The sequence below is a fragment of the Rhodamnia argentea genome, chromosome 10, assembly GCF_020921035.1.
Source record: "Rhodamnia argentea isolate NSW1041297 chromosome 10, ASM2092103v1, whole genome shotgun sequence".
In the NCBI taxonomy this organism is placed as follows: Eukaryota; Viridiplantae; Streptophyta; class Magnoliopsida; order Myrtales; family Myrtaceae; genus Rhodamnia; species Rhodamnia argentea.
The window spans coordinates 19,577,908-19,605,493 of record NC_063159.1 but is presented as its reverse complement, the minus strand read 5'-3'; the positions used below and the strand labels follow the sequence as shown (position 1 = coordinate 19,605,493).

Sequence of the window (27,586 nt, the reverse complement as noted above, 5' to 3'; positions counted from 1 at the left end):
CAAAAAATAAGAACCATTGCAGCGCTGACAGTCGGGCTATTCCTCCATACCTTCTTTTTTTTTTTTGTGTGTAGGTCGAGCTATTACTCCATATTAGAGCCTACAAGAAAAGGAGAAGAAGAGAAACAGTGGCCAGGGAATATATGGAAGAAGGCATTTTCATTTCTTTAGCAAACGACTTCTTGCAGCTGTAAAATTGCATATGACATCTACTAATTGCACTAAGAGTATTAGCAAACTTGAGACTGTAATTCCCGTTTCTTTTGTCAAGCTACAAAAGGCTCATCATACGGTGGAAGCACCGGTGTGCAGGGCAATCAAAGATGCGTAGAAACCGTCCTTGATGTTGATCAGCGTCTCGTGCTTTCCTTTCTCGACGATCACTCCGTTTTTAACCACCGCGATCACGTCCGCGTTCTTGATCGTGGACAGCCGATGAGCCACCACGACTGTGGTTCGGTTCACCATGACTCGGTCTAACGCATCTTGAACCACTTTTTCGGATTCTGCATCCAGCGCGCTCGTGGCCTCGTCGAGCAGGAGGATTTTGGGACTCTTCACTATGGCTCGAGCGATAGCCACTCGCTGCTTCTGACCTCCGGATAACTGGACTCCTCTTTCACCGACCATGGTATCGTATCCCTGGACGTCAAATTTGTACAGAGAAATCAGAAGAGCTCATTCGAAAGCAAATGACTTAAGTTGAATGTACAGAACATGCAACTGACTGTCTGACCTGTTGCAGGCCACTGATGAACTTGTGAGCATTCGCTAACTCCGATGCGGCGAGTATTTCTTGCTCGGTCGCATCTCCATCCTTTCCATAAGCTATGTTGGCGCGAATTGTCTCATTGAATAAAACCGGTTCTTGGCTGACCAGACCCATTTGCTGCCTCAACCACTTGAGTTGCAGCTGCTTAATATCCACTCCGTCGAGCTTAATGTGACCAGAATCGAGATCATAAAAGCGTTGCAGCAACGCTATCACCGTCGATTTTCCACTCCCGCTTTCTCCAACCAAAGCAACAGTCTGAGATGAAGAATCATGTAATTGTCAGACTTTTATTCCTCATGTTGAACAAAACTTTAAGTGCTGTCCTTATAATCCAATGCTCAATTGTGGAAGTCATATTTAAAGTTAGGCATCAGATGAAGTACCAAGTTTTACCTTTCCAGAGTGAATGGTCAGGCTGAGATCACGGAAAATTTGAATGTCTGGCCTAGAGGGATATTTGAAGCTGACATGGCAAAGCTCGATCTCTCCCTTCACATCGTCTAATTTTGTCCCCGACTCATCACTTGGGTCTATCTGGGATTTGCGGTCTATCATTGCGAAAATGGAAGCAGCAGCGCCTTTGGCTTTGGTGGAATCGGGAGTGAAGGAACTTGATTGTGAAATTCCAATGGCTGCCATGGTCAGAGCAAAGAAAACCTGCGAAGAAAAATATCTCAGAACAGTCGACGGAAACCAGTTTCAATAGCAATCCTACAGCCAAATAAGAAAAAGGCAATAATAATTCTAGGAATTTCCTAAGGAAAAACAATTTAGCGTTCACGAAAAATGCGTCGCACCCTGAACACATCTGAAAAGGTTGTTTTGCCGTCCTGAACAAGTCGAGCTCCAGCATAGAAACTTGTGGCATACACACAGAACAGCAGGACGAAGGATACGCCGAACCCAATTCCGCTAATCAGTCCTTGTCGAATCCCTGTCCTCATGGGCCCTTCACATTTCTTCTTGTAAAGCTGCATTATCTTCTCTTCAGCACAGAAAGAAGCAACAGTCCTTATACTTCCGACCGCATCAGTAGCTACTTGGCTTGCTTCCTCGTACATCATCTGCAACCATATAGATTAATATGGTCACAGATTAGCAATTATTGGCAAGATAACAGAAACCGTGGTGGAACCTCTTTTATGCAATCAGAAAATTCGAAGAAGGTTTTTGTCGTTTCAACTCTTTGAACCTAGGACTCAAAATGTGAATTGGGGATATATAAAGACCACCCAGGCTATTATATTTAGTGAGCAGTAAAAGAACAAAGCACTCTATACTAATGCTTACCTTTGCATCTGCGCTGAATCCTTTCATGAACTTCACTTGTACATATCCATTGGCACCAATCAGAGGGATTAAGACGAGGATGATCAGCGCCAGTTGCCAACATGCAGCAAAAGCAATGACCAAACCAGCTACTGCCGATGCAATGTTCTGCACAATCTGAGCTAACGCGTCTCCAACTAGGGCTCGCACTGACGCCGCGTCTGCTGAGAGCCTCGCCCCAATGGCACCGCTTGAGTGATCAGGTTCATCAAACCAGCCAACCTCCATGTGAACCACCTTTTTGAAACACATCAGCCTTATTCTCTCAATTAACTTACAACCAGCAACGGAGAACAAGTATGTACGAGCAGGATATGCCACAAATGATGCAATGCCAAGGACCAGAAACATCAGCGCCCAAAACTTAGAATCCTTTCTAAGTTCATGTGGGGGTTCATAAAATGTCTTGATAACACTAGATATAAGTATACCGAAAATCGGAAGTATCACGCCATTAACAACTGCAGCGACAGTTCCGATTAGCAAGACAGGAACTTCTGGTTTGTTGAGACGAGCAAGCCGGCGTAGGGAGACCTTTGGCGGTTTTTCTGTGCTCCCAGGAGCAGAGGATTGTGGTCCAGCCATGGTGTCATCAGCAACGTTGAGTCCAGTGGGAAGACCAAAGGAGACTGAGAGCGAGCGGCGGCTGCTATTCCCTATAGATGATCCCCGACTAATGGATCGTTTGTACGACATTCTTTGACTGGACTGTCTGTTATGTTCAGTAATCTCTGACTTGTTTTGGTCATCTGGTGCTTGTTCGGATTCTCTGTTCACTTCCTGCAAGCGTATTAGCTGAGAATATGCACCATCTGGATCTTCGAGCAGTTCAGAGTGTGAACCTGGGCAGTTTTTTAGAGAGGCGTTAATCATCAATGATGTACCTTCTAGGATATCATAGTCCCTTCACTCAATTCACAGTTCCATTGTTCACTTCAGTTTAGTTTTTTTTTTTTTGGTCAGAACTTCAAGTTAGTTTGCAACCTACCTTTCTCCACCATTTTTCCACGATGAATAACGGCAATCATATTGGCATTCCTAACAGTGCTCAAACGGTGGGCAACAATGACAGTTGTCCGGTTGCCCATAATCCTGTCCAAGGCCTCTTGGACTATCCTCTCAGATTCTGCATCGAGTGCACTTGTGGCTTCATCCAGGAGCAAAATACGAGGATCTTTAAGAATCGCTCTTGCTATGGCTACTCGCTGCTTCTGTCCACCAGACAGCTGAGTCCCATGTTCACCAACCATAGTGTCCATGCCCTAATTATCAAAAGTTCTAAAATCAGGAAGTAGTACGATACAGAAGGTAAGGAAGCTGATTCATTGATCATGGAGTAGCATAATTTTTATACCTGCGGCAACTTGTCTATGAACTTGGCAGCATTCGCAAGTTCTGCAGCAGCTTTAATCTCTTCAAGCGTGGCACCTTCCTTTCCATATGCAATATTGTCCTTGATGCTGCACGCGAATAGAACAGGCTCCTGGCTGACAAGCCCGATTTTGCTCCTGATCCATGTAAGCTGAAACTCTTTAAGGTTGATCCCATCGATAAGTACTTCACCGGCTTGTGGGTCATAGAATCTCTCTATCAGACTGATCACTGTGGACTTGCCGCTTCCGCTTTGTCCCACCAAAGCAGCAGTCATACCGCTGGGGATGCTAAGAGAGAACCCGTTGAATATTTGCTCATCAGCCCTGGCTGGGTAACTGAAATAAACATTCCTCAACTCTATATCTCCACGAATGTCGTCTAGTTTCTTTCCCTTGGGATCAAAAGAATCGATCTCCGGCTTCCTGTGGATAGTCTCGAACATCTTATACGCAGCAGCTTGACCAGCAGCAAATGCACTCATGCATGGAGAAGCCTGCCCAAGAGACCTAATGAACATTCGCACCATGCCCGAAAAACAACAAGGGGAAAAAGAAAGAAACATCCATGATTAGGCTTTCTAAATTTCTCTAGGGTAAATAAGAACAAAGACCAAAAAGAAGAAAGGACAGTTTGAGTGCAACTCACATGGAACCAGTCAAGACTGCCATGATCACATTAATCACTGTGCCCCCATTATATCCATGGTCTAATATCAACTTCGCACCGTACCATATCGCCAAAGCATAACCACCGAAGATGATAAGCATGACTGATCCAAGACCTAATCCAGCCGCCAGGCCTTCATGGACACCTGAACTGTATGCATGCACAAGGAATTTGCTGTAATTTGCGATTGCTCGCTTCTCCCCGGTAAACGATGCAACCTACAGTAAAAGATTAGAGTTATGGATCAATATGAGTTTGATATTTTGTTCTTGGAAGTAAGTCAACTTAGTTGGCACACGTGCGCACTTCTGGTATTCAGCTACGTCATGCAACATACCGTCCTGATCGAACCAATTGTCTGTTCAACAACATTTGCTGCCTTTGCATACGCACTTTGCCCACGAGATGCCATCTTTGAGATGATGAGAGCCATAGCTGCACCAGCAGTCACTAGCAGAGGAATCATGGTTAGCATGACCAGGGTCAATAGCCACCCCTTTATAAATGCTATCACGAAGCCTCCAGCAAATGTTGACACGAGCTGTATGAACTTCCCCACCTGCACGAATCTAGCAATTCGTTAAAATCCAAGACGAAAAGTGTGTACTGAGTACACCAGACAAATATTCATTCTTTTCACAATTGTTATGCCGGTAACAAAGGAAGTATGACCTTTTCACCCATGGCATCCTGGATGAGAACTGTGTCGCCCGACATTCTCCCGACGACCTCTCCGGTGTTCGTCTCTTTGTCAAAGAACGCGACATCTTGTCTCAATATGGTTTGCAAATACAGACCCCTTATTCTCGCAGCCTGTCGCTCGCCGGTGACCATCCAGCAAGACACCTCTGACCAAATGAAAGGAAGAACAAAGACCAAATTTCCTCACTTCCTAAGATAAAGAGTTTGACTCCGAATTAAAAGTAAATCGAGACTCAAGATGCACTCACGAAGAAACGCAGCGGCACCACACCCAAGCGCCAGGTAGACAAACTTCAGAGATATCTGAAGATTTCACAAACAATTTAATCAGTTAATTCCCAATCTCAACACTAGGACTCCAAAAGAAATTTCTTTTCGAGAAAAAGAGTTTCTCTGTAACAATCACCAAGTCCATATTTGCAAAGATTTTACCTTGGACACAAGATCTACGACATCACTGTTAGCCTGGTTCCCGCCGAAGGTATTGATCATCTGTCCGAACAATACGGTCATAAGGGGCAGAGAAAGGCCATTCCCCACTGCACCTATCGACCCAGCAACCATCAGAAGCTTATCAGTAGTATCTGCAAATGAGAACAGCTTGCGGAATGGAACCGTGTTCGCTTTCTCATCTCCCTTGCTCTTGTTGGAGTCCTTCTCATTCTCGTTCACAGCGGGGCCCTTCACCGCCGCTGCCGCCTCAAGGCTCCTCGATGAGGCGGCTTCATTGGTTCCTGAATCTTCGGTTGCTCCATTTTCGAAAGCCATGCTACCGTACCCGGGAGACAGATCTGTTATGCAACTTCTTTATACTGTATATATGTACACAGTATATTGTCTTGGGGGGCTGCATCTTAAAACATCTAGAATCAGATATCTTAATTCAACCCGAAGGACTCCAATTACTGAGCAAGCTGACGTTTGAGCACAAATTGACTAAATAAAAAGAAGCTGTACCACAGTCGATTTTCTCGAACCTGATGAGCAACTAAAGACAAAACTACTCCCAACAAGTATCTTCTCGTGGGATTTGAATGGATTGGCTATGAAGCAATCAAGATGCGGGACATTCTTTCAACCATAAAACCCAAAATTACAGGGATCAAAGACCGCTGACACACAGGACTGTACTTCGAAAAGAGTTTTGATCTCATTGGTTGAGCACCCTTAAAAAAAATCAATTAGAGGAAGGAAATCATTAGCTCAATGGGGTGTGAAACTGGTAAAATTTAACGCGTGCGCGAGACAGAACGGTGCCCGAGAAGCCTCACAAAGCAGAAGCTGCCATAAGAACAAAAAACCCACAGGAGAAATGAACCCCAATGGACAACCAAGTCTAAGTACAACCCACAAGACACCGAGTGGAGAAATGATGAATTCATCAGAGTCGTGCCAACACCACCTTTGATCTGAACCAGTACAAAACAACAAAAACCACTCTCTGTTTTGCGACGATCTTGATTCTGCGAAAGGAGGCGAACAAAGATCGACCCTCTTGCTCACGACTCATTCACCAACGCCAACACTTGTTCTCCAGATAAGCCGGAGCACAACAAGAAGCAAGCAGCCAAAGGCAGTCTGGCAGAGAGAGAGAGAGAGAGCGACGCATTATCTCACCTGACGCTTTCTCGAGAAAGCCTACTGTCTTCTCGGATCCCGTGAAAAGAACTACGGCAGGCACTTTCGTGACTGCTCTCTTTTTGAGTCCTCTCTCGACCCTCTGCGATGCTGGTCTGCAGTTTCTACCAACAACTCCTCCCTTTTATGGACTCCCGAATTGCTTGTCCGAAAAGAAATTGCTTGCCCAGCAAGCAGAGCATGGCACCCCGAGCCGCTCTCTCTCGCTCTCTCGGTCAAAAAACTCCACTACCAAACATTACTTGTCAACCCCGCTTTCATTCTTTCGCTTATAAAATTTCAATGTCTTACTTTCCATTTCTTAGCTGTCCAAACCCAGTTTGTATTAAACTCAGAAATTTGAAAACACCTGCAGAACCCAAGAAAATCTCCCCGCTCATCGCCATCCATCGTAGCGCAAAATCTATCTTTTGTCGGAAAGTGGTCATCTTGTTTTATTACAGGGGAGCAGTATGATGGAATAGTCGCATGAAATCTCTTTTTTTTTTTTTTTTGAACTAAGGTCTGTCCTATTTCCATTAACGCATGCACCAGGAACTTTCGCCTCAATACATGCTTTCACATATCATTGACCCACGTGACATGGCCAGTAAATTCGCACTTCTCCTCTCTGCTTCTATCCCCACACCCCACGGGGCCCACACCCAACCCCGCCCTCCCCCTCCAAACCAATGGAGAAATTTCGAAGCAGGAATGTGATTCCAGATGCTCCTCCTTTCTTCTGCCCTGATCCTACTCGCATCGTCTTGCCCAAGGGTGAGCAAGACCGATCGATAAAATCGGAAACTGCACGAACTAAACCAAACTGGCCTGTTCGATTCGATTCTCGAGGGCATCGGCCCAGTTCCCTTTCCATAAAATTGGGATCTGTAATTTTGGGTTCGGTTCCCAATTTAGGGAGGAACCCGAACCAGACTGATTATTTTTTATTTATTTATTTTAATATTTCTTAAATTTAAATATGATAATCCATCGGTTATTTGTTTTTATTTCTTAAATGCAAATTTTATTTTAACTAATCCATTAAAAATTAAAATCCGAGTTATTCACCTCTATTAATAACCCATCGCTTTCATTGCGCCGCCGGAAAATCGGACCTGTCTCAAGATCATCCGGCCCGACTCTCCGAACCCGGGTGGGATCGAATCGGATCGAACACCGATTACCCCTAATTTGGCTTGGTTGGCTTTTTCACAAAGTGCAAATTTGGCTCGGCACAAGTGATATGTTTTTGTTCACTCCATAGGGCCCGAATCCCCTCCATAACTAGTATAGTCTCAATAAACCGACTGTAATAATTAACGTTGTTTTCGTTAACATGATGCTTTAAGAACACCAATTAAGTTAATCGATCAATGAAAATAATATTCTTTAGAAAGACTTTGAAAAATGGGCAATCACAAGTTTTAATAAGACTGCTTATTTTATTCGATTAATTTTTTGAGAAATACTTTCTAGAGGCTGGTGGTTGATCATTGATTTACAAGTCAAGTCAAAATTCCATTTTATATACATTTATTGCCAGAAGATGGTGTGCTGGCGGCCGCCACCAACCTCGTTTGGCTTAGCACAAAATTTTAGCACGAGCGTAAAGTGGTATGGAGCATTTTTCCAAATTCCTTATCACTTAAGCAAGATTTGGTGTGAATAATCTCGTTTTAAATAGTATAATCAAAGTTGAAAGGAGGGGAGACAAACATTGTTAATGCGGACAAAGGAATTGGCGGATGGTCAGCATTGGAGAATTGATCGAAAAGGACCGACAGGCTGAATTAATTGTGGGGGGGGGAGGGGAAGTAAAGAGTTAGCATCACCCTCTTGGACGATTTTGATGCACGACATGCATACGTGGTAAGGGAAATAGTTACGCGAGCCGGATCCGCGCGAGAATCGAGCGAAGTACAATTTGGCTGAACGGTATGGGCTCCGTACGAGACTCGCGCGGCCGATGGCTAAAAGTTCACTCGTCTTGTTGAACATGAAAAAGTTCGGATAATGATTTGGTCGTTCAAAAAGTGCAACTGCAATTGCCACAAGAGACACACGCCCAGCCTTTTGCCGGAAAAGATAATGCATGAGTAAAGTGGAGCATTCTCCTAATGTTCGACATAAATAACTCGTTGGGAGCGTGCTTCGTACTCCCCATCGATTGGAAGACACAGGATCTCGCTCTTAATTTCGTTCGACATAAACCTTGTGTTCAATTTTTCTTTTTCTCCTTTGCTCTCTATTTCATTGTGTTTGTGCGTCTGGTCCTAACGTAACTTGGCCATTATTAGCACAAAATAATGAGTATTTGGACGTTTGAACTTAGAAAAAAGTTATGGTGTGATGTGCCCTATGAGCACCATCTATATAGACATGATCAATGAGCCGATCGAGCTTGCTATCGAGCTTAAAAATTCTTGTTTAGACCTTGCCCGTGTATAAAATTTATTAGATTCTCTAATGCTATGTTTGGAAAATTACAATGAAGGGTAATACATCTAAATGCTAATTTAGATCTATAAACGTAGCAGAAAAATTATAGATATACATACCCATAAGCGCAACTTATGGATTATAGCATAACAACAATCTCAATCATCATATATGCACATATGATTGCACAAAATCGAAATGCCCTAGAATCGACTTTTTATTTCTGATTGGAGAAGTATATCATGATTAATGAACATACTTTAGTTTTCGCATATCAATAGCCCCAAAGCACAGGTGAGAAAACAGTTCGAATCCGCCGATTGATCCTACGTGGAGAGAGTTTTCACTAAGAGAGTTTTTTTTTTTTTTTTTTACGATAGATAAAACGACGTAAGTTATGTGTAAAGGATATATAATCTTCTTTCTCCTTGTATCGAATAGGAAATAGATCTCCCTTAATTGCAATCAATTATTGCAATAAAGGCAGGTATTGATTTAGCCCTTTATAGCGTTGGGAATGATTGAATGCAATTAAGGGAGATTCATTTCCTATTCAATACAAAGAGAGAGGGGATTGATATCATTTGCACAGAACGTATGGCATTCTATCTATCACCACAAAAAAAAAAATTAAGGTATGTTCACTAGTCGTGATATGCTTCTCCAATCAGAGATACAAGTTGATTCTAAGGTATTTCGATTTAGTGCAATCCGCTGCGTATATGTACATATATGATGATTGAAATTATTGTTATGCTATAATCCACAAGTTATGTTTATGGGAATGTAGATTTGTAATTTTTCCACTGCGTTTATAGATCTTGATTAACATTTAGATGTATTGCCCTTCATTGGTATCAAAGCGTAGTAGGTCTTGTTTCCTGATTATTTGAGTTTCATAGTCGAATTAAGGCAAAAAACAGTATCTTTGACTGTACTGTTCATTGGCTTTTGTTTTTGTTCCGTTAATCAAAAACGAATTTTGAACACATCAACATAATAGGCTCAGCGAGACGAGAAATTTGAGTGGTCGCTCGTCGCGAGGCGGCACCGGGAGGCGTTGCACGCGCCGGAGGGGTCCGATGCGCATGGGCTTCACACGCTCATGTGAGCAGCACGTGCAGCATGTCTCAGACCCAATTTCGCTTATTCCAGGCTCGATTTTGACCTATTCCGGACTCGGTTTCGAACTATCTTGGACCCGTATTCGACCAGTTCCGCCTAGTCGATCCCTATTTTTTGTGAAAACTGTAATTTAGTCCCCAAACTTTCTAAAAATTACAAGTTGGTCCCCGAATTTCCTGAAAATTGCAATTTGATCCTAAACTTTCTGAAAATTACAATTTGGTCCTCGAACTTTTTGAAAATTACAATTTAGGATTACTCATAATCCATGATACAACTATCAATGCCAACGAAAATTTACAGTATAATGAGGTCAAAGTATAATTTTTAGAAAATGCAAGGACCTTTTTACCATTTTCAGAAAATTCATTGACCAATTTATAATTTTCAAAAAGTTCAAGGATGAAATTGCAATTTTCAAAAAGTTTGAAGATCAAATTGCAATTTCCAGAAAGTTCAAGGACCAAATTGCAATTTTCTGGTCCTCCAACTTTTTGAAAATTATAAATTGATCCCTAAATTTTCTGAAAATTGCAAAAAGGTCCTTGCATTTTTTAAAAATTACAAGCTTGAAATTTTTTATGTTTCCTTAATAGGGAGTTAAGATGAGGTCATAATAAGTAATGTCCAAAAGTGAAGTAATCAACATATTTCACTTTATCTGTCTTTGATGTCGGATGTGAGTTTTGATGGATTTTTTTGAAGAGAGTAGATTTGTGGACTCAAGTTAGACATTTAGAATGCCCGAACTATCATCCGTACGATATTGAATGTAGAGACACACGCTCCATGGGAAATGAGAGAATACCGTAATATGTATTTCATATTACGCATGCACGAGACGACCAAGAAGAGTTGGCAAAAGTAATGATCTCAACTCTACAGTCATGTGAAACTCTTGAGGATATGAGTTCCTCTACTAAGTGGCATCACGACTTTAACTTATTCTTCAAACGTTGATTCAATATTTGCTATCCTAGAATGTTGCCAATGATCATGGATGATTCGATCTAGCGGGATATTTTTGGAAAAGCAAATTGAGTTGCGGTAGAATGTTTTTTAAGGAAGAAGGAAGATCAATTTGTTATAGATGTCACGTTATGATTTTATATTTACAGGTCGACCAATTATGATTATATGAATTTAATCACAATTGTGAATACAATAAACATCAAATTTTTGAAGAGGTCATAAGAGATAAATGTGACTGATTAATCTAGGGTACCACATACTAAATCTACTCTAAATTATAATCTCCAACGTGAGCTGCTATATATTTCTAACGGATGTATGGCAACGAGCTCTCAAATCATGTTGGTTGCACGAATTATTTGTCCATAAGAACTTTACAATGAGAAGAGAAATAGAGAAGTTTAGCCCTTTATGGGTGAGTGGGAGATGTTGGGAACGATTGTGCTAATTAAGGGCAAAATCAATACATACCTTTATTGCGATAATTGATTGCAATTAATACAGAGAGAGAGGAGATGGTATATCCTTTACACGGAACGTGCGTCGTTCTATCTATCGTCACAAAAAAAAATCGAAGTATGCTCGTTAATCGTGATATGCTTATCCAATCAGAGATACAAATTGATTCTAGGGCATTTCGATTTAGTGCAATCCGTTGCATATATGTACGTATATGATGATGAGATTGTTGTTTTGCTATAATCCACAAGTTACGCTTATGGGTATGCGGATCTACAATTTTTTCGCTGTGTTTATAGATCCGGATTGGCATTTAGATGTATTACACTTTAGGGGGAAACTACAAAAATATCCTAAACATCTTGCACTTCTGTCAATTCAATCCTAAATCTATCAAACTTGTTGATTTAGTCTTAAATAATTTCACCTTTTTATCAATTCGGTCTTATTGGTTGAAAATCGCCGACGTGAACGCCGACACTCCTACGTGGCACCGCCGACGCCGACGTGGATAATTTCAAATATTCTTTTAATATTTTTTCAAGTATTTTTTTTCCTTTTTTCTGTTTTTTCCTTAATTATTATTTTTAACATCTGAAATCTCCATGTGATTAATATGGAATATCACTTAGTTATGGACAAAATGGAATTTGCATGGGATTTTTTTTTTCACCAGCAAAATGAAGAGAAACCTAGAAATTCTACGGAAAAATGACACAAATAGTTTATGGACTTTGGCCTAATGTATAATGCGATCCAAAAACTTTGAATTTTGTTCAATGTGGTTCATGAACTTTTTGTAATATGCAATATCGTCCATGAACTTTTAATTTGTCCAATGTGATATATGGACTTTCGTTTCATGTTCAACTTAACCTCTGAATTGAATAAAAATATTTAATATCAAATTTATGGGTGATATTATATATTAAATTTAAAGTTTATGAATCATATTAAATAAATTTGAAATTGATGGGTCATTTATGTCGTTCACGCAAGTACCCTTTATGAAGAAGAAAACACAACGAAAATGGAGCGCGCCCGGTAAAGTCCACAGCAGCACAGAAAGAGACTGCGGAACCGACGGCGTCATCGACGCGAGTGGACGGCGGGTGAAGGCCACTGCCCTCTGGAGTCGGCTCCAGAGAGTCAGAAAGGTCTGAGGTAGCGCGTGGACAGCACGGTGACAACTCGGCGTTTGGAAAGGGTTTCGTTCTGGACTCGGGGGTCAGATGGGCAACAAAGCCGGGCGAGTTTTTCCTCGGGCGATCCAACTCAGCTCCACTCAACTCAACCACCTCGCCACAAAAACCGTTGGCCATTTCACGTCGTTCTCGTTGTCGCCGTCAATTTGCTCTCCGTCACGCACGACAAGAGATAAATGCATATTTGCCCTTAGTCACTTTCTCTACAGGTGGCCAAAATCCTCCATATCCGAAGGTCCGATCGATACGGTAAAACGCCTCCTATGATACAGTAATTTTATATCGCGAGGGTGCCGGGATTTTTCGACAGCCGATTAATCCACGCCAGTTCGAGAGCTCCCCATCTCGCAGGCCAGTTATCATTGAGGATGCGCACGTGAAAATGACGAGCTTTTCAAGTCAAATAAAGGTTCTAATTACAACAACATTATTCGAAACTCCGATAGTTTACTTTGAAATTCAAACGAGAAGGAATATATCATTAAAAAAAGGTTTCCTCACCTACTCCCTCGACCTGAAAAGGAAAGAACGAATCAAACAAAATTTTCTAAAGATTGTTTGTTGAATTCGATACGTTGATGCCCTGCAAATCCGAATATTTTATATGAAACAAGAGAGAGTTTATCACGATATCCTAAATATAAGCAAAGGGTTACTCAAAAAAAACTCCATCACTCAAGTAATTTTTGGCCGTGCCGTGGCATATCGATTTACGAGTTATCATTGTTTCAACAAAACAAATCGTTAATGAATGCTTCTCCAACTTCTTAATTACTTGAGTAAACTTAAAAAAGTATGCAATCTTCAATATATCGTCGCGAAAGAGTTTGTCTAAATCATCGGATCACGCATTCCGATACTTTTTCAAATCCGAAACAATCGAAATTTTCTCGACCACGCAAATTCATTTATTTTTTTTTCGTAATTATCTAAAACGTAATTAATGTTCTAGATTTTGGTAGCGTAGCAAAAGAGTATTTTTCTTTTCTTTTTTCGCTGTTTGCTCAAGTGCAAGAAGCCCCCACCAGATTTTCGATAGCGTGCTAAGCGCCATTCCTTGTCTACAAGGATCGCTCTAGCTACCGGCCCGTGGCCCCTTCCTCCACATTTATGTCAATCAATTATGGCTCGTCAAATCGTGCAGTTGCGTGCTGATCAAATCAGTTCTACTCCCCAGGTAGATTTTTTTTCTTGATTCCAATGTTCCCCACCTAACTAAAGTTTGCTCTAACCAGATTCGAGCGATGCCGGTGCTGAGACCAATGGATGACTAGGTTTTTCGGCTTGCAAATTAAACCGGTGTATCGAGCTCAATAAGCAATGCAGGCATCTAGTGACCGTCCCGAATACGATTTGTTCCCGGACATCTACGTACGAATTCGGTATATGGGCGGACACCGCTTAGCCAGAAACGATGTTATTATTTGAGAATTATGCGGCAGATGTCTAAAAGATCGCCTTATAAAAAGCTAAGAGCAAATTGTGGATTTTTCCATGTGGTTTTCATCCCTAATTGTTCTTACGAAGTTCCTTCGGGCTTTGAGAAACCAGATAAGATCATTGGAATATGTCAAAGGACCGATCCTACGGTGCACTGACTTCTAGATTCATAAGTCATGACAAAAACTCGAACACTATGTCACACACCGCACTAATCGCACCGCATGACAAAACTCGAACACTATGTCACACACCGCACTAGTCGCACCGCAACGCCAAAGGATGTTGACATGTGAATGAGAGTGGCCTCGGATCTTCCTTGACTTTCCGGCAACTATTTTTTTTTAATTATTCATGATTCGTTGAGCAACTTGGGAATTCTATTCACGTAATTGAAACATGGACTTTCATTAAAATGAAAGTAGCTTTCTCAAGGCATGACTTTAACTAGTACCACAAATTATAGATGGACTTTCACGTACTTGAAATATTTCAAGCGCATTAAATGTAACGAGTCTTCGACCCTATATATATATATATATATAGAGACACACTTCCTTATCCAAAATATGAAGTTGACTTTCCTGGGTAGATGATTTATTAACCCTGGGAGTATCTAATATTAAAGGCCTTTCATTCTTTTTTTTACAGTTTAATTTTTTCCCTTTTTTCTTGCAAAGCTTTAGTAATATATATATGAGTCACTTAGAAACGTGAGAAGAAAAATTGGTAGGTTACTTTTGTTTGTTGGAATCTTCACCTCTGTGTTGTTGCTGTGAGAATATATATCAATTTCTAATTTGTGTGGAGTTTTTCTTAAAGTCTCATCGTTATGTTCTCTTCTCCATTTGCTCCTCTTTATCTATAGGAAGTTGGATGTTACTTCTTCGAGATCATTTTTCGATTCCATGTGTTTTGGTTTGCTTCCCGGTCCAGACATATTCCTGTTTATCTGATATTTCTTCGAAAATTAACACCTATGATGGAAATTAGTATGAATTCACAGTTATCATTAGGTTTTTAAAACGCCAAACCTCCCGTTAACCCATCTCGTCTTTCTTGGTGAAAAAGTACCTAAGGCAAATGTTCTCTCTTTCATAGCTTTTGTCTGAAATCATAGGTAACTTTCTTTGGTTAATTTTGTGCTAACTTCAATAGCTTAAAAATGTATATTTATAGGTAAAAACACGTGCTTGCTAAAAGTATACTTTGTTGGGAGAATTTTTTCAAGACTTATCGAATTCCATATAATACTTAACCTCCTTCAAAAGTTTATTTTAAAAGCTTTTTTTAATATATTAATCCAAAGTTTATTCTCATCAACTATAAAATGATAACAATTATCGCTTAATTCAGGGCCATGACCTTGTTGAACAAGGGATTAAACCTGTTATCAATATTATTACATTTCCATAATTTTTGTTATTGTTTTTACCTTTTTGGCACCTCATGTCGTGGTTGCAATTTTAGGAGGTTGACCAAGGATCGCTGCCAATGTAGGACAGGGACGAAACGTGTAAAACTCTGTCATTCTCGTAATCGTGTAAAACTGTGTCATTCTCGCGTTAGTTAGAGATCAATTTATGTCAATTAATGCTGGCTCCAAGTTCTAAATCGATGCTCATCACGATCAATCCCTCGATCAGAAATCAGCCACGTTCACGCGACTAGACTCGGTCGCGCTTATTAATTCTTGTTATTTCAAAATTTTCAAACCCTAATTCCATTCTTTTTTCGCTCAGACTTAGTCACGCTTGTCTCTCACTCTCACTTCTCTCAGTCTTAGGCACGCAGCGCTCACGTCTCCCTTGCGGCTCGATGCCTCTCGCTCATTATAGCTTTGTTCGTGAAGATCATCATCATGTTTAGCTTATCACGAGCTTGTTCTATTAGAATCACTCGTGTAATAGTTTAAACAATGGAACAACAATTGCAGTCTTGCACAATATATGAAAAAAAGTGAGGAAAGACGGTCGGTTCCCGGATGGGTCCTAGACTAGATGGACCGATTTCGGTTCCACAAATTAGGAACTAGTCTACCCTAAAAGCGACGGCTCCTGATCAATATCACCAAGTCGGTCGTCGGAAAACCTCCAATTAGACATGACACATGTTTTCATGCCCACCCGAGCCTTGAGCTTTCCTATCTGGGGCTATTTAGCAGGCCCAGTTCCAGAGCCATTACATGACAATGGACATCATAACAAGCCCCTGGCCCAAAAATGGAAGAAACAATGTCCTGGATATTGAAGGGTAATCATTTGCAGATAGATGATCCTTGTTTGTCGACAGTCCTCTCTTCGATCATGCTGGGAGAACCCATTAGAAGAGTCTTCCCCATCTGATCTAGCAGGGGTCGGCGATGCGGCTCCTCGATTCACCATGTCATCAGCCGCACGCCTTTTCTCGGCAGAGGCAGAGACCCCACGATACCAGCTGGTATGGTGCTTGATGGGCACCGGAGGCCCCCAGACCATAGTCGACCTGGTTGAACTCAAGCCTACCCCCATTCCGATAGGAACAAGTTGGTGTAAGCGAGTGGCGGCGCAAATGGGCCTGCACCATGTTCCAAAGGGTCTCCTTTCTTGTGCTTTTTGAAGGCAGAGAGGGCAGCTTTTCCTTGGCTTCTTGAATGATCTTCACCGCATAAGTGAAAGATGCCTCCTGAAGCAGCTCACTGGGGAATTCTACTGTGACGGGGCAGGAGCGGTTTCTGTAGAACCCGTCGGGCAATGGAGGGTCTAGGAGTTGACGGTAGTCGAATAAGAGCCACAACACCGTCCAGGGGTTCAAGCCTATCGCCCGCATTCTGATAGCTCTGAAAACTAGCAGCCACGGTGTCGAACTGGAGTGATTCCGGCCTGTAGATTCGCGAAAGAGTTGTTTGAGCTTTTTGATGTCTTCCAGGGGAATGTCTATGTTGGGATGTTGTAGTTGGTCATTCGGCATCGGAGGTGGTGGGGGGATTGGTAGTGGAGGAGGAGAGGCATTGTCACTCGGTTCAGCGGCTGGACGCTCAAGGCCTCTCGCAAAATCTCCTAGTGCATTAAGGAGGAATCAAGCAGCTCCGTCACAAATGCTGTGGCAGAATATCAGCCCCATCACGAACCCGCCGGAAGCAAATGGAGTCACTTCACTTGAAATCATAACTTCAATTTGTTACACGAAAAACTTGGTGAGAAAAGAAAACGAATTCCACGAAATTATATTTCGGGAAAATATTTTCTCATTCTCAGATTAGGGAATTCATTTTCCTAACTTATGTTTTCTTTGACCATAAATGATTTTTTGTTGACCGATTCTTTTTAGCTGACCAAGCTCGCGAAAATTTAGAGAACTAATTCGTGAAAAAAAAATTTCACCGGAATAAATTACCTTGTTGACGTTTCTACTTTGGCTTGTCTCTTCTACTGCAAGAGCATCTGAGGTCTCGGATCGGATGATTACCTGTAGTGTGTGATTCCTTGTTCTCGGCATTGTTATTCCTCCTTATAAACCCCAATCTGTCCCATCGTGCGTGCTAAAAGGATGTTTTACCGACTTTTTTTAATGACGAAATACATTTCACCAAAAGTCGTTCTTCAATTTTTACTAAGAGGAGACAGGTTATGTGGTAATTTCGGATAGTTTATATCACCGAAGCATAAGGATACATCAACGGAATCTAATCAATGTTAATGTACTCAACACTTTGCTGGAATTTCATAACGACAAAGCGAGGTGATGAAGAGATACAATGCCGGAACTAAATCGACGACGATGATTCAAAAACTATAAGTAAGATAAACCTCGAATTTTATTCAACGACGAGATATCTAAAAACTACAATTAAGATAAAGAAGAAATAACTTCCCACTAGCAGTTACAAGAAGTTGCATTATCCACCACTCCTGTTATCTAGAACATTGATGTATAAGAAGTTTCAGTAATCCTAGAATAGCGGCAATAGAAATTTCCACCCAGCAGTTATTCTCGTGTGGATTGGTCGTTGTCGATATTGGTGACTTTGTCAATCAACTTCAAGGTCTTTGTAGATAACTTTCACGTTGTGTGTTGTCAATGACTTCACCGGCGAGTTGTCGATTTTCTTCAAGCTACTCATAATTCTCGTCATAAATGGCTAAATTTGGCAGTTATCAACTAATCTATCGCTTGTTGATAATAACTAAAAGTTGATCATTTTTTGGTGTAAATACACCCTTAGTATAATAAACTTGTCTTTCTGGAACACATTTCTAATGTAATGGTAACTTGAAATGGTTGCGATTAACCATAGAACAATATCCTAACTTGCATTTGAACAAGTGGTTTTCACCTTCTATAGCCTCAATAATCGCTAGATCCGTTCGCCCTTGGTCGATTTGGGTGAGGGCCGCGACCCTTGCCTCATTTTCTTTTATTTTTTTTAAAATTTAGCTTATTTTAAATAAAATTTGAATAAAATTTGGGTTGAAAGATCAGATTTGGACGAAATCGACGTTGTTATACCCTTATACTTCATGGCTTGGCCTCATTAACGCCACATATGAGAGAGAAAATAATTAAAAAGCCACGTGTTGAATGAAATTATCGACAGTAAATTTGACAAGTTTTAGGACTTGATTAAATATTTTATCAAAAAGTTAAGACTCAATTGCACCTTTTATCATAAATTTTACTACTTCAGTTAGGGTTGAGCATAGGTTCAGAGTAGAACCGAGAACCTGCCATAGAAACTAGTTCTAGGTTCCTGATCCAATTATAAAAAAGGAAAAACTGGTACTATGCTATTTGGTTCTTGGTTTATGTATAAGAACCAAACCGGGAATCGAGAATCGAAGAATCGGATCGGGAACCAGGAGGTGAGAACTAGAGATTATACATGTTCTTACCTTGGTTGAGTTTCGTCTAGCCATTGAACGTGATGTTCTATTTTTTTTTTTATATTGTAATTCCTTTATATATCTAGTAAGTGAACAAATTATTTAATCTCTCTCTCTCTCTTCTTTTGTTAATGTATGGATTGTCTCAAAAGAGAATTTTATCATTGGTAAATAGAGTTTACGTTTGAAGTGGAATGAATATATGAGATGTTTTTTTAATAATTATTTTCAGTTCAATCAATAGTAATTTTAATTTGGAACTATTACTAAGTGATTAACTGTTTTTGTTATTTTTTATTTTAGGCTGTTAGAATGTGGAGCAATTTCTTAATGATGATTGAGGACCAAAGTTCTATAATTTTTGGTTGTATGTTATGTGTTTTGAACATTTTATTATTTATTTTATTTTACGGGTTGATCCTTTATAGATTGTTGCTATTGATAAATGAGTATTTTTGTTGTTGTATTTACTTTCATTTTGCTTAACTAAAATTGAAAAAAATATAAAATTGGCCAGTTCCTGGATAGACTATATAATCGACCATGGAACCGATTCGTAGGGATAGGTTCCAGGCTTGTAAAATTTGGAAACCGATTCCGACATGATAGGTTCCGGGTGAAATTGGGACCGCTCCCGGAACCGCTGACTTCTACTTATTTCCAGTGCATTTACCCCAAAAAGAAAAGAAAAGAGAGTGGCCTGGGAATATATAGCAAAGGCATTTCCGTTTCTTTAGCAATTGCTGTTGCTGCAAAAATTACATAAGACGTCTAAGCGGATACGGGTTTCAACAAACTTGAGACTGTATTTCCCATTTCTTTTGTCAAGTGAAGTGGCAGGAATATCCTCCTAAACAAATGAGCTATCCGGGAAGTGAAAGCTACAAAAGGCTCACACAGCAGAAGCACCCCTGTGCAGGGCAACTAAAGATGCATAGGAACCATCCTTGATGTTGATCAAAGTCTCGTGCTTTCCTTTCTCGACGATGACCCCGTTTTTAACCACCGCGATCACGTCCGCGTTCTTGATCGTGGACAGCCTATGAGCCACCACGACTGTTGTTCGGTTCACCATGACTTGGTCTAACGCATCTTGAACAACTCTCTCAGATTCTGCATCCAGTGCACTCGTAGCCTCGTCAAGCAGAAGGATTTTAGGACTCTTCACAATAGCTCGAGCGATGGCCACTCGTTGCTTCTGGCCGCCGGACAACTGGACCCCTCTTTCACCAACCTCAGTATCGTATCCCTGAACATTTAATTTGTAAAGAGGAATGAGAAGCGCCCATTCGAAAGCAAATGGTTGTGTAAAATACACAGAACAAGCAACTACAGTCTAACCTGTTGCAGTCCACTAATGAACGTGTGAGCATTTGCTAATTCTGATGCAGCGAGTATTTCCTGCTCGGTCGGATCTCCATCCTTTCCGTAAGTTATGTTAGCACGAATCGTCTCATTGAACAAAACCGGTTCTTGGCTGACCAGACCCATTTGCTGCCTTAACCACTTGAGTTGCAGCTGCTTAATATCCACTCCGTCGAGCGTAATGTGACCTGAATGAGGATCATAGAAGCGTTGCAGCAGCGCTATTACCGTCGATTTTCCGCTCCCGCTTTCTCCAACCAAAGCAATTGTCTGAGAGGCAGAATCATGAAATTGTCAAACTTTTGTTCCTCATGTTAGGCAACACTTATTTACTGTTCTTGTAATTCAATGCTCAATTGAGGAAGTCCTAGTTAAAGTCAGGCATCAGATGAAGTCCAAACTTTTACCTTTCCAGAGTGAATGGCCAGGCTGAGATCACGGAAAATTTGAATGTCTGGTCTAGAGGGATACTTGAAGCTGACATGGCGAAGCTCTATCTCTCCCTTCACATTGTCTAATTTTGTCCCCGACTCATCACTTGGGTCTATCTTGGATTTGCGGTCTATTATTGCGAAAATGGAAGCAGCAGCGCCTTGGGCTTTGGTGGAATCGGGAGTGAAGGAACTTGATTGTGAAATTCCAACGGCTGCTATGGTCAGAGCAAAGAAAACCTGCAAAGAAAATGTGTCTGAGCCGTTAACCGAAGCCAGTTCCAACGGCAATCCTCTAGCCAGCAGTCATTCCTAATAAAAAATATTTAAGGATCGAAGAAATCCTCCTACCCTGAAGACATCTGAAAACTTTGTTTTGCCGTCCTGGACGAGGCGAGCTCCAGCATAGAAACAGGTTGCATACACACAGAACAGCAGGAAGAAGGACACGCCGAACCCAATTCCGCTAATAAGTCCTTGTCGAATCCCTGTCCTCGTGGGGCCTTCACATTTCTTCTTGTAAAGCTGCATCAGCTTCTCTTCAGCACAGAAAGAAGCAACAGTCCTGATACTTCCGACCGCATCAGTGGCTACTTGGCTTGCTTCCTCGTACATCATCTGCAAACATATAGACTAATATGGTCACGAATAATCGAGGTTATTTCCAAGATAATAGAAACCATGGGGAAGCTTTTTATGCCATTGAAGATTACAAGCAATGTGAATCAGAAATTTCGAAGATGATGGCCTTTTCGTTTTCAACTCATGAACCTAGGACTCAAAATTATGAATTGGGGATTGAAAAAGTCCAACAAGAAATTTCATTTAGTCAGCAGAAAAAGAAAAAAAAGCACTGTAATAATGCTTACCTTTGCATCTTCACTGAATCCTTTCTGGAACTTCACTTGCACATATCCATTGACACCAATGAGAGGGATTAAGACGAGGATGATCAGCGCCAGTTGCCAACTTGAAGCAAAAGCAATGACCAAACCAGCTACTGCCGATGCAATGTTCTGAACGATCTGAGATAGTGCATCTCCAACGAGGGCTCGCACTGATGCCGCGTCTGCTGATAGCCTTGCCCCTATGGCACCACTTGAGTGGTCAGGTTCATCAAACCAGCCAACCTCCATGTGGACCACCTTTTTGAAGCACATCAGTCTGATTCTCTCGATTAGCTTGCAACCAGCCACAGAGAATAAGTATGCACGAGCCGGATGCGCCACAAACGATACAATGCCGAGGACCAAAAAAATCAACGCCCAATGCTTAGAATCCTTTCTAAGTTCATGTGGTGGTTCATAGAATGTCTTGATGACACCAGATATAAGTATGCCGAATATCGGAAATACCAAGCCATTAACGGCTGCAGCTAATGTCCCAAGTAGCAAGACAGGAACTTCTGGTTTGTTGAGACGAGCGAGCCGGCGTAGGGAGACCTTGGGCGGTTTTTCTGTGCTACCAGGAGCAGGGGATTGTGGTCCAGCCACCGTATCGTCAACTGTGTTGAGTCCAGTGGGAAGACCAAAGGAGACTGAGAAAGAGTGGCGGCTGCTCTTCTCTACAGATGATCCCCGACTGATGGATCGTTTGTACGACATCCTTTGACTGGACTGTCTGTTATATTCAGTAATCTCTGACCTGTTTTGGTCATTCGGGGCTTGTCCGGATTCTCGGTTCACTTCCTGCAAGCGTATTAGCTGAGAATATGCACCTTCTGGATCTTTGAGTAGTTCAGAATGGGAACCTGGACAGTTTCAAAGTGGCGTTAATAGGCATGGTATACTTGCACCTGCTAGGAAATCATGGTTCCTTCGCCCAGTTGACAGTTCCATTGTTCACTTCAAGTTAGAATGCGACCCACCTTTCTCCACCATTTTTCCACGATGAATAACAGCAATCGTATCTGCATTCCTAACCGTGCTCAAACGGTGGGCAACAATGACGGTTGTCCGGTTGCCCATGATCCTGTCCAAGGCCTCTTGGACTATCCGCTCAGATTCCGCATCGAGTGCACTTGTGGCTTCATCCAGGAGCAAAATACGAGGATCTTTCAGAATGGCTCTTGCTATGGCTACTCTTTGCTTCTGCCCACCAGACAGCTGAGTCCCATGTTCACCAACCATAGTGTCCAAACCCTAAATATCACAAGTTCAAAAATCATGTAAGCAGCACGATGGAGAAGGTAAGAAAAGACGATCGAAGTCCAGCGAGAGAAAATAAGAAAGCTGATTCATCGATCATGGAGTAGCATAATCTTTATACCTGCGGCAACTTGTCTGTGAACTTGGCGGCATTGGCAAGTTCTGCAGCAGCTTTGATCTCTTCAAGCGTGGCGTCTTCCTTTCCATATGCGATATTGTCCTTGATGCTGCACGCGAATAACACAGGCTCCTGGCTGACAAGGCCGATTTTGCTCCTGATCCATTTGAGTTGAAACTCTTTAAGGTTGATCCCATCGATGAGTACTTCACCGGCTTGTGGGTCATAGAATCTCTCTATCAGACTGATCACCGTGGACTTCCCACTTCCGCTTTGTCCCACCAAAGCGGCGGTCGTACCGCTCGGGATGCTAAGGGAGAACCCGTTGAATATTTGCTCATCTGGCCTCGCTGGATAACTGAAATAAACATCCCTCAACTCTATATCTCCACGGATGTCGTCTAGTTTCTTTCCCTTGGTATCAAAAGAATCGATCTCCGGCTTCCTGTGGATGGTCTCGAACATCTTGTATGCAGCAGCTTGACCAGCAGCAAATGCACTCATGCATGGAGAAGCCTGCCCAAGAGACCTAATTAACATCCGCACCGTGCCCGGAAAAAATGAGGGAAAACGGAAAGAACATCCATGATTAGGCTTTCTAAATTGAACCAAGAGGTTAAGGACCAAAAAGAAAAAGGACAGTTCGAGTGCAACTCACATGGAACCAGTCAAGACTGCCATGATCACATTAATCACTGTGCCCCCATTGTATCCCTTGTCTATTATCAACTTGGCGCTGCACCATATTCCCAAAGCATAAGTGCCGAATATGATAAACGTGATTATTCCAATACCTAATCCAGCCGCCAGGCCTTCATGGACACCTGATCTGTATGCATGCACTAGGAATTTGCTGTAATTTGCGATTGCTCGCTTCTCTCCAGTGAATGATGCAACCTACAGTGAAAGATTTGAATTAAGGGTGAATATGAGTTGCAGAGCAATGGACATCAAGACATCTATTTTGCTCTTGGAAGTATGTCGATTTAGTCGGCACACATGCACAGTTCCGGTATTCAGCTACGTCAATGCGACATACCGTCCTCATTGAACCAATCGTCTGTTCAACAACATTTGCTGCCTTTGCATATGCAGTTTGCCCTTGAGATGCCATCTTTGAGATGATGAGACTCGTAACACCACCCGCAATCACTAGCAGAGGAATCATGGTCAGCATGATGAGGGCCAACAGCCAACCCTTGATGAATGCTATCACAAAGCCTCCGACAAATGTCGACACGAGCTGTATGAACTTCCCCACCTGCACGAACCTAGCAATCCGTTAAAATCCAGGGCGAAAAGTGGATACTGAGTACACCAGACAAGATCCTCATTTATTAGGAAAGTATGACCTTTTCACCCATGGCATCCTGGATGAGAACTGTGTCACCCGACATTCTCCCAACGACCTCTCCGGTGTTAGTCTCTTTGTCGAAGAACGTGACATCTTGTCTCAATATAGTTTGCAAATACAGGCCCCTTATTCTCGCAGCCTGTCGCTCGCCAGTGACAATCCAGCAAGATACCTCTGACCAAATGAAAGGAAGCATGAAGATTAAATTATCTCGTTTCCTGAGATAAAGAGTTTGAGTCCGAACTAAAATTAAGTCGAGACTCAAGATGCACTCACGAAGAAAGGCTGCTGCACCACACCCAAATGCCAGGTAGATGAACTTCAGAGATATCTGGAGATTTCACAAACAATCTAATCAGTTAATCACAATCTCAACACAAGTACTCCAAAAAGATATTTCCATTTCGAGAAAAGAGTTCTTCTGCAACAACCCGCAAAGTCCATATTCGCAAAGCTTTTTACCTTGGACACAAGATCCACAACATCACTGTCAGCCTGGTTCGTGCCGAATGTGTTGATCAGCTGTCCGAACAACACCGTCATAAGAGGCATGGAAATGCCATTCCCGACTGCGCCTATCGACCCGACAACCATCAATAGCTTATCAGTAGAGTCTGCAAAGGAGAACAGCTTGTGGAATGGAACCGAGTTCACTTTCTCATCTCCTTTGCTCTTGTTGGAGTCCTGCTCATTCTCATTCACGGAGGGGCTCTTCGCCGCCGCCGCCACCACCTCGAGGCTCCTCGACGTGGCGGCTCCGTTGGTTCCTGAGTCATCGGTTGCTCCACTTTCGATAGCCATGCTACCGTACTCTGAGACGCAGATTCGTTAAGCAACTTCTTTGTTCGGGGATCCCGAGAAAAGAATTATTGCAGACACTTGGGTGACTGCTCCGAAGAGTCCCTTTTACTCTTTGTGATTCCTGATCTGCAGTTTCTTCCATCAACTCCTCCTCCTCTATATACATATTCTCGTACTGCTGATCCAGCAAGAGAGAGCATCGCTCTCTCTCGGCCAAAGTCCCCGCAGCCCTACTTTTCTCGTCAACCCCGCTTACTATTCTTTCCTTTCCATGGTTTACTATACTTTCCCGAGAAAATTCATGCTCTGAAAACTTCCGGTACCAAAGAAAATCTCTTCGTTCATCTTAACGCACGATCGGAAAGTTCAGGGAACTAGGGTTATCCTATCTCGTCAACGCGTGCATGAAGAACTTTGACCTCAGCACTTGCTTTCACATATCCCCCACGTGGAGAAATTTCCAAGAAAGAATGTGATTCTAGATGTTCCTCCTCTAATTTTTTATGGGCGCAGTCAGTCCTCCTCACATCATTTTGGCTCGTGGGCTTTTTTTTTTGGGTCAAACTACGTGGGTTTTTCCCAAAGTGCAATATTCGGCTTCGCGCAAGTGATATTCTTTTCAAGCAGTAAATTTACTTGATAAAAAGACTATGACAATATAACAATGGACGTAGTAGTTTTTGTTAACAGGATACTTTTAGGGCACTCACTCATTAAGTTAATTGAAAATGAGAATGGCGCGTTCGTTAAATTACTCTGCAAATTGATATATTACATATTTTAATTGGATCGCTTTATTCGAATGATAAAAATTTAAATTCCCAAATTCCAATTACTAATAGCTGCAATGCATTGACAAATGAAGCAACTGCAAGAAAAAATAAGCTCTATTAGTACTCTAGGGGATGATACTGGTGTCGTTGTTGTTGTTGTTTTTTTTTCACTGGAAAAGACATTAATTGATTATTGGTAATAGATTTATTGCAAGACGATGGTTTGTCGGCTGCGGCCCCCAACTTTGCTGAGCTTAGTACAAAAGTTTAACATAAGCATAGTGTCGTGGAGGATTTTTCAAACAAACACGTGTAATGCGGACTAAGGACTTGGCAACACTCGGCGTTGAAGAGTCGATTAAAAAGGATCGAGAAGTTGAATTAACGGCGGGAAAAGTAAGGGGAAAGAACAGTAGATTGGATATTTCCTTTTTAAACGGTATAATTTATGTCGAGGAAGGGGAAACTACTTAGATAATGTGGGGAAACTACTTGAATAATATGGCCTAAGGAATTGGCGACAGTCAACATTTGAGAGTTGATTAAAAAGCATCGAGAAGCTGAATTAATGGAGGGACAGGGGAGTGGGTAAGGGCACAAATGGGTGTTTCGTTTGAACATTATAACAGTTTCAAAGAAGGGGAAACAGACGTAGATTATGCGGACTAAGGAATTGGCAAAAGTCAACGTTGATGAGTTGATAAAAAAGGATGGAGAAGCCGAACTAATGGTGGGAGAAGTACAGGGAAACATGTATTAGAAGTGGCATAACTTTCGTAAGACGTCCTACCTTAGTGTCAAGACTTTTCGACGTAACTAAGTTAATAATACGTAAGGATACAAATATAATGAACGCCGCGTGTGAAATCTCAATTGGATTATTAAACGTGTATCGGGATAATAATTGTTAACAAGGATCGATATGCTCTCGATTTGCGTATCGAAGGATTTTCACATTAGAAATCTGCTGAGTTGAGATGAGATTTCACTAGGGACGATTATCTTTCTCCGATAAGTTTGTGAGTTCAAATATTTTTCAATTCTAATAATTATTTAGAACAAACATTGATTTCCTTATTTATGTACTTGAAGTACAAGCCGCCTTTTTCGCCACATGTTTTCATCCTTAATTCATCCTTGTTTTTAACTTGGTTAATCATTCTTATTCTTTGCAACTCTCGTTTAGTCTTCCAAATTCATTACCCTTCTTGGCTGTATGATTAGATCTTGAAATATCTTCAAGCTTCAAAAGGAAAGTACCCCACATAACTAACTTCAAATCTCCAAATTTCCTCTTCAATTTTCACTTTCCAATCTTTCGGGTAAGCAAAGGTTCCTCGCTTGTGTTGTTGAGCCTTCTAGGGACTAAGCTATATTGATCTACTTGCTGATGTTGGCCCGGTTGTTTGACGGTGCTGTTAATCTTAATTTAAATTTGGGAAAATTTCAAAAAATGGCCTGAAGTGGCCTTATTTTCTCAAATAAGGGTCTGAAATGGGTTTTGTTTCAAATAAGGGCCTGAAGTGCCTAAATCGTTTTAAAAAAGGGCCTGGTGAAAGGGCATTTTAGTCTTTTACCTTTTTTTTTGCATTTTTTCCTTTATTTTTGTTTTTCCGTCTACGTTTCTTT

General features: G+C 41.6%; 1 protein-coding gene across 5 annotated transcripts; it reads right to left on the bottom strand.

Annotated features, from left to right (window-relative positions):
- Positions 1-140: 140 nt before the first annotated feature.
- On the bottom strand, positions 141-25,239 carry LOC115747686 (ABC transporter B family member 11-like). Of its 5 annotated transcripts, XM_030683933.2 has the most exons (13): positions 6,464-6,599; positions 5,279-5,693; positions 5,095-5,149; positions 4,817-4,992; positions 4,482-4,703; positions 4,124-4,362; positions 3,459-3,984; positions 3,093-3,366; positions 2,066-2,946; positions 1,573-1,839; positions 1,169-1,432; positions 737-1,030; positions 141-642 (listed from the first exon to the last, which is right to left on the bottom strand). In XM_030683933.2, the coding sequence occupies exons 2-13, from the start codon at positions 5,612-5,614 to the stop codon at positions 286-288; spliced, it is 3,891 nt and encodes a 1,296-aa protein (XP_030539793.1). In that variant the 5' UTR covers positions 5,615-5,693; positions 6,464-6,599; the 3' UTR covers positions 141-285. The 5 variants fall into 5 exon arrangements, with proteins under 5 accessions (XP_030539793.1, XP_048127331.1, XP_048127330.1 ...); XM_048271374.1 differs by lacking the exons at positions 4,482-4,703; positions 4,817-4,992; positions 5,095-5,149; positions 5,279-5,693; positions 6,464-6,599 and adding exons at positions 24,069-24,290; positions 24,382-24,557; positions 24,660-24,714; positions 24,846-25,223; XM_048271373.1 differs by lacking the exons at positions 5,095-5,149; positions 5,279-5,693; positions 6,464-6,599 and adding exons at positions 24,660-24,714; positions 24,846-25,221.
- Positions 25,240-27,586: the final 2,347 nt, after the last annotated feature.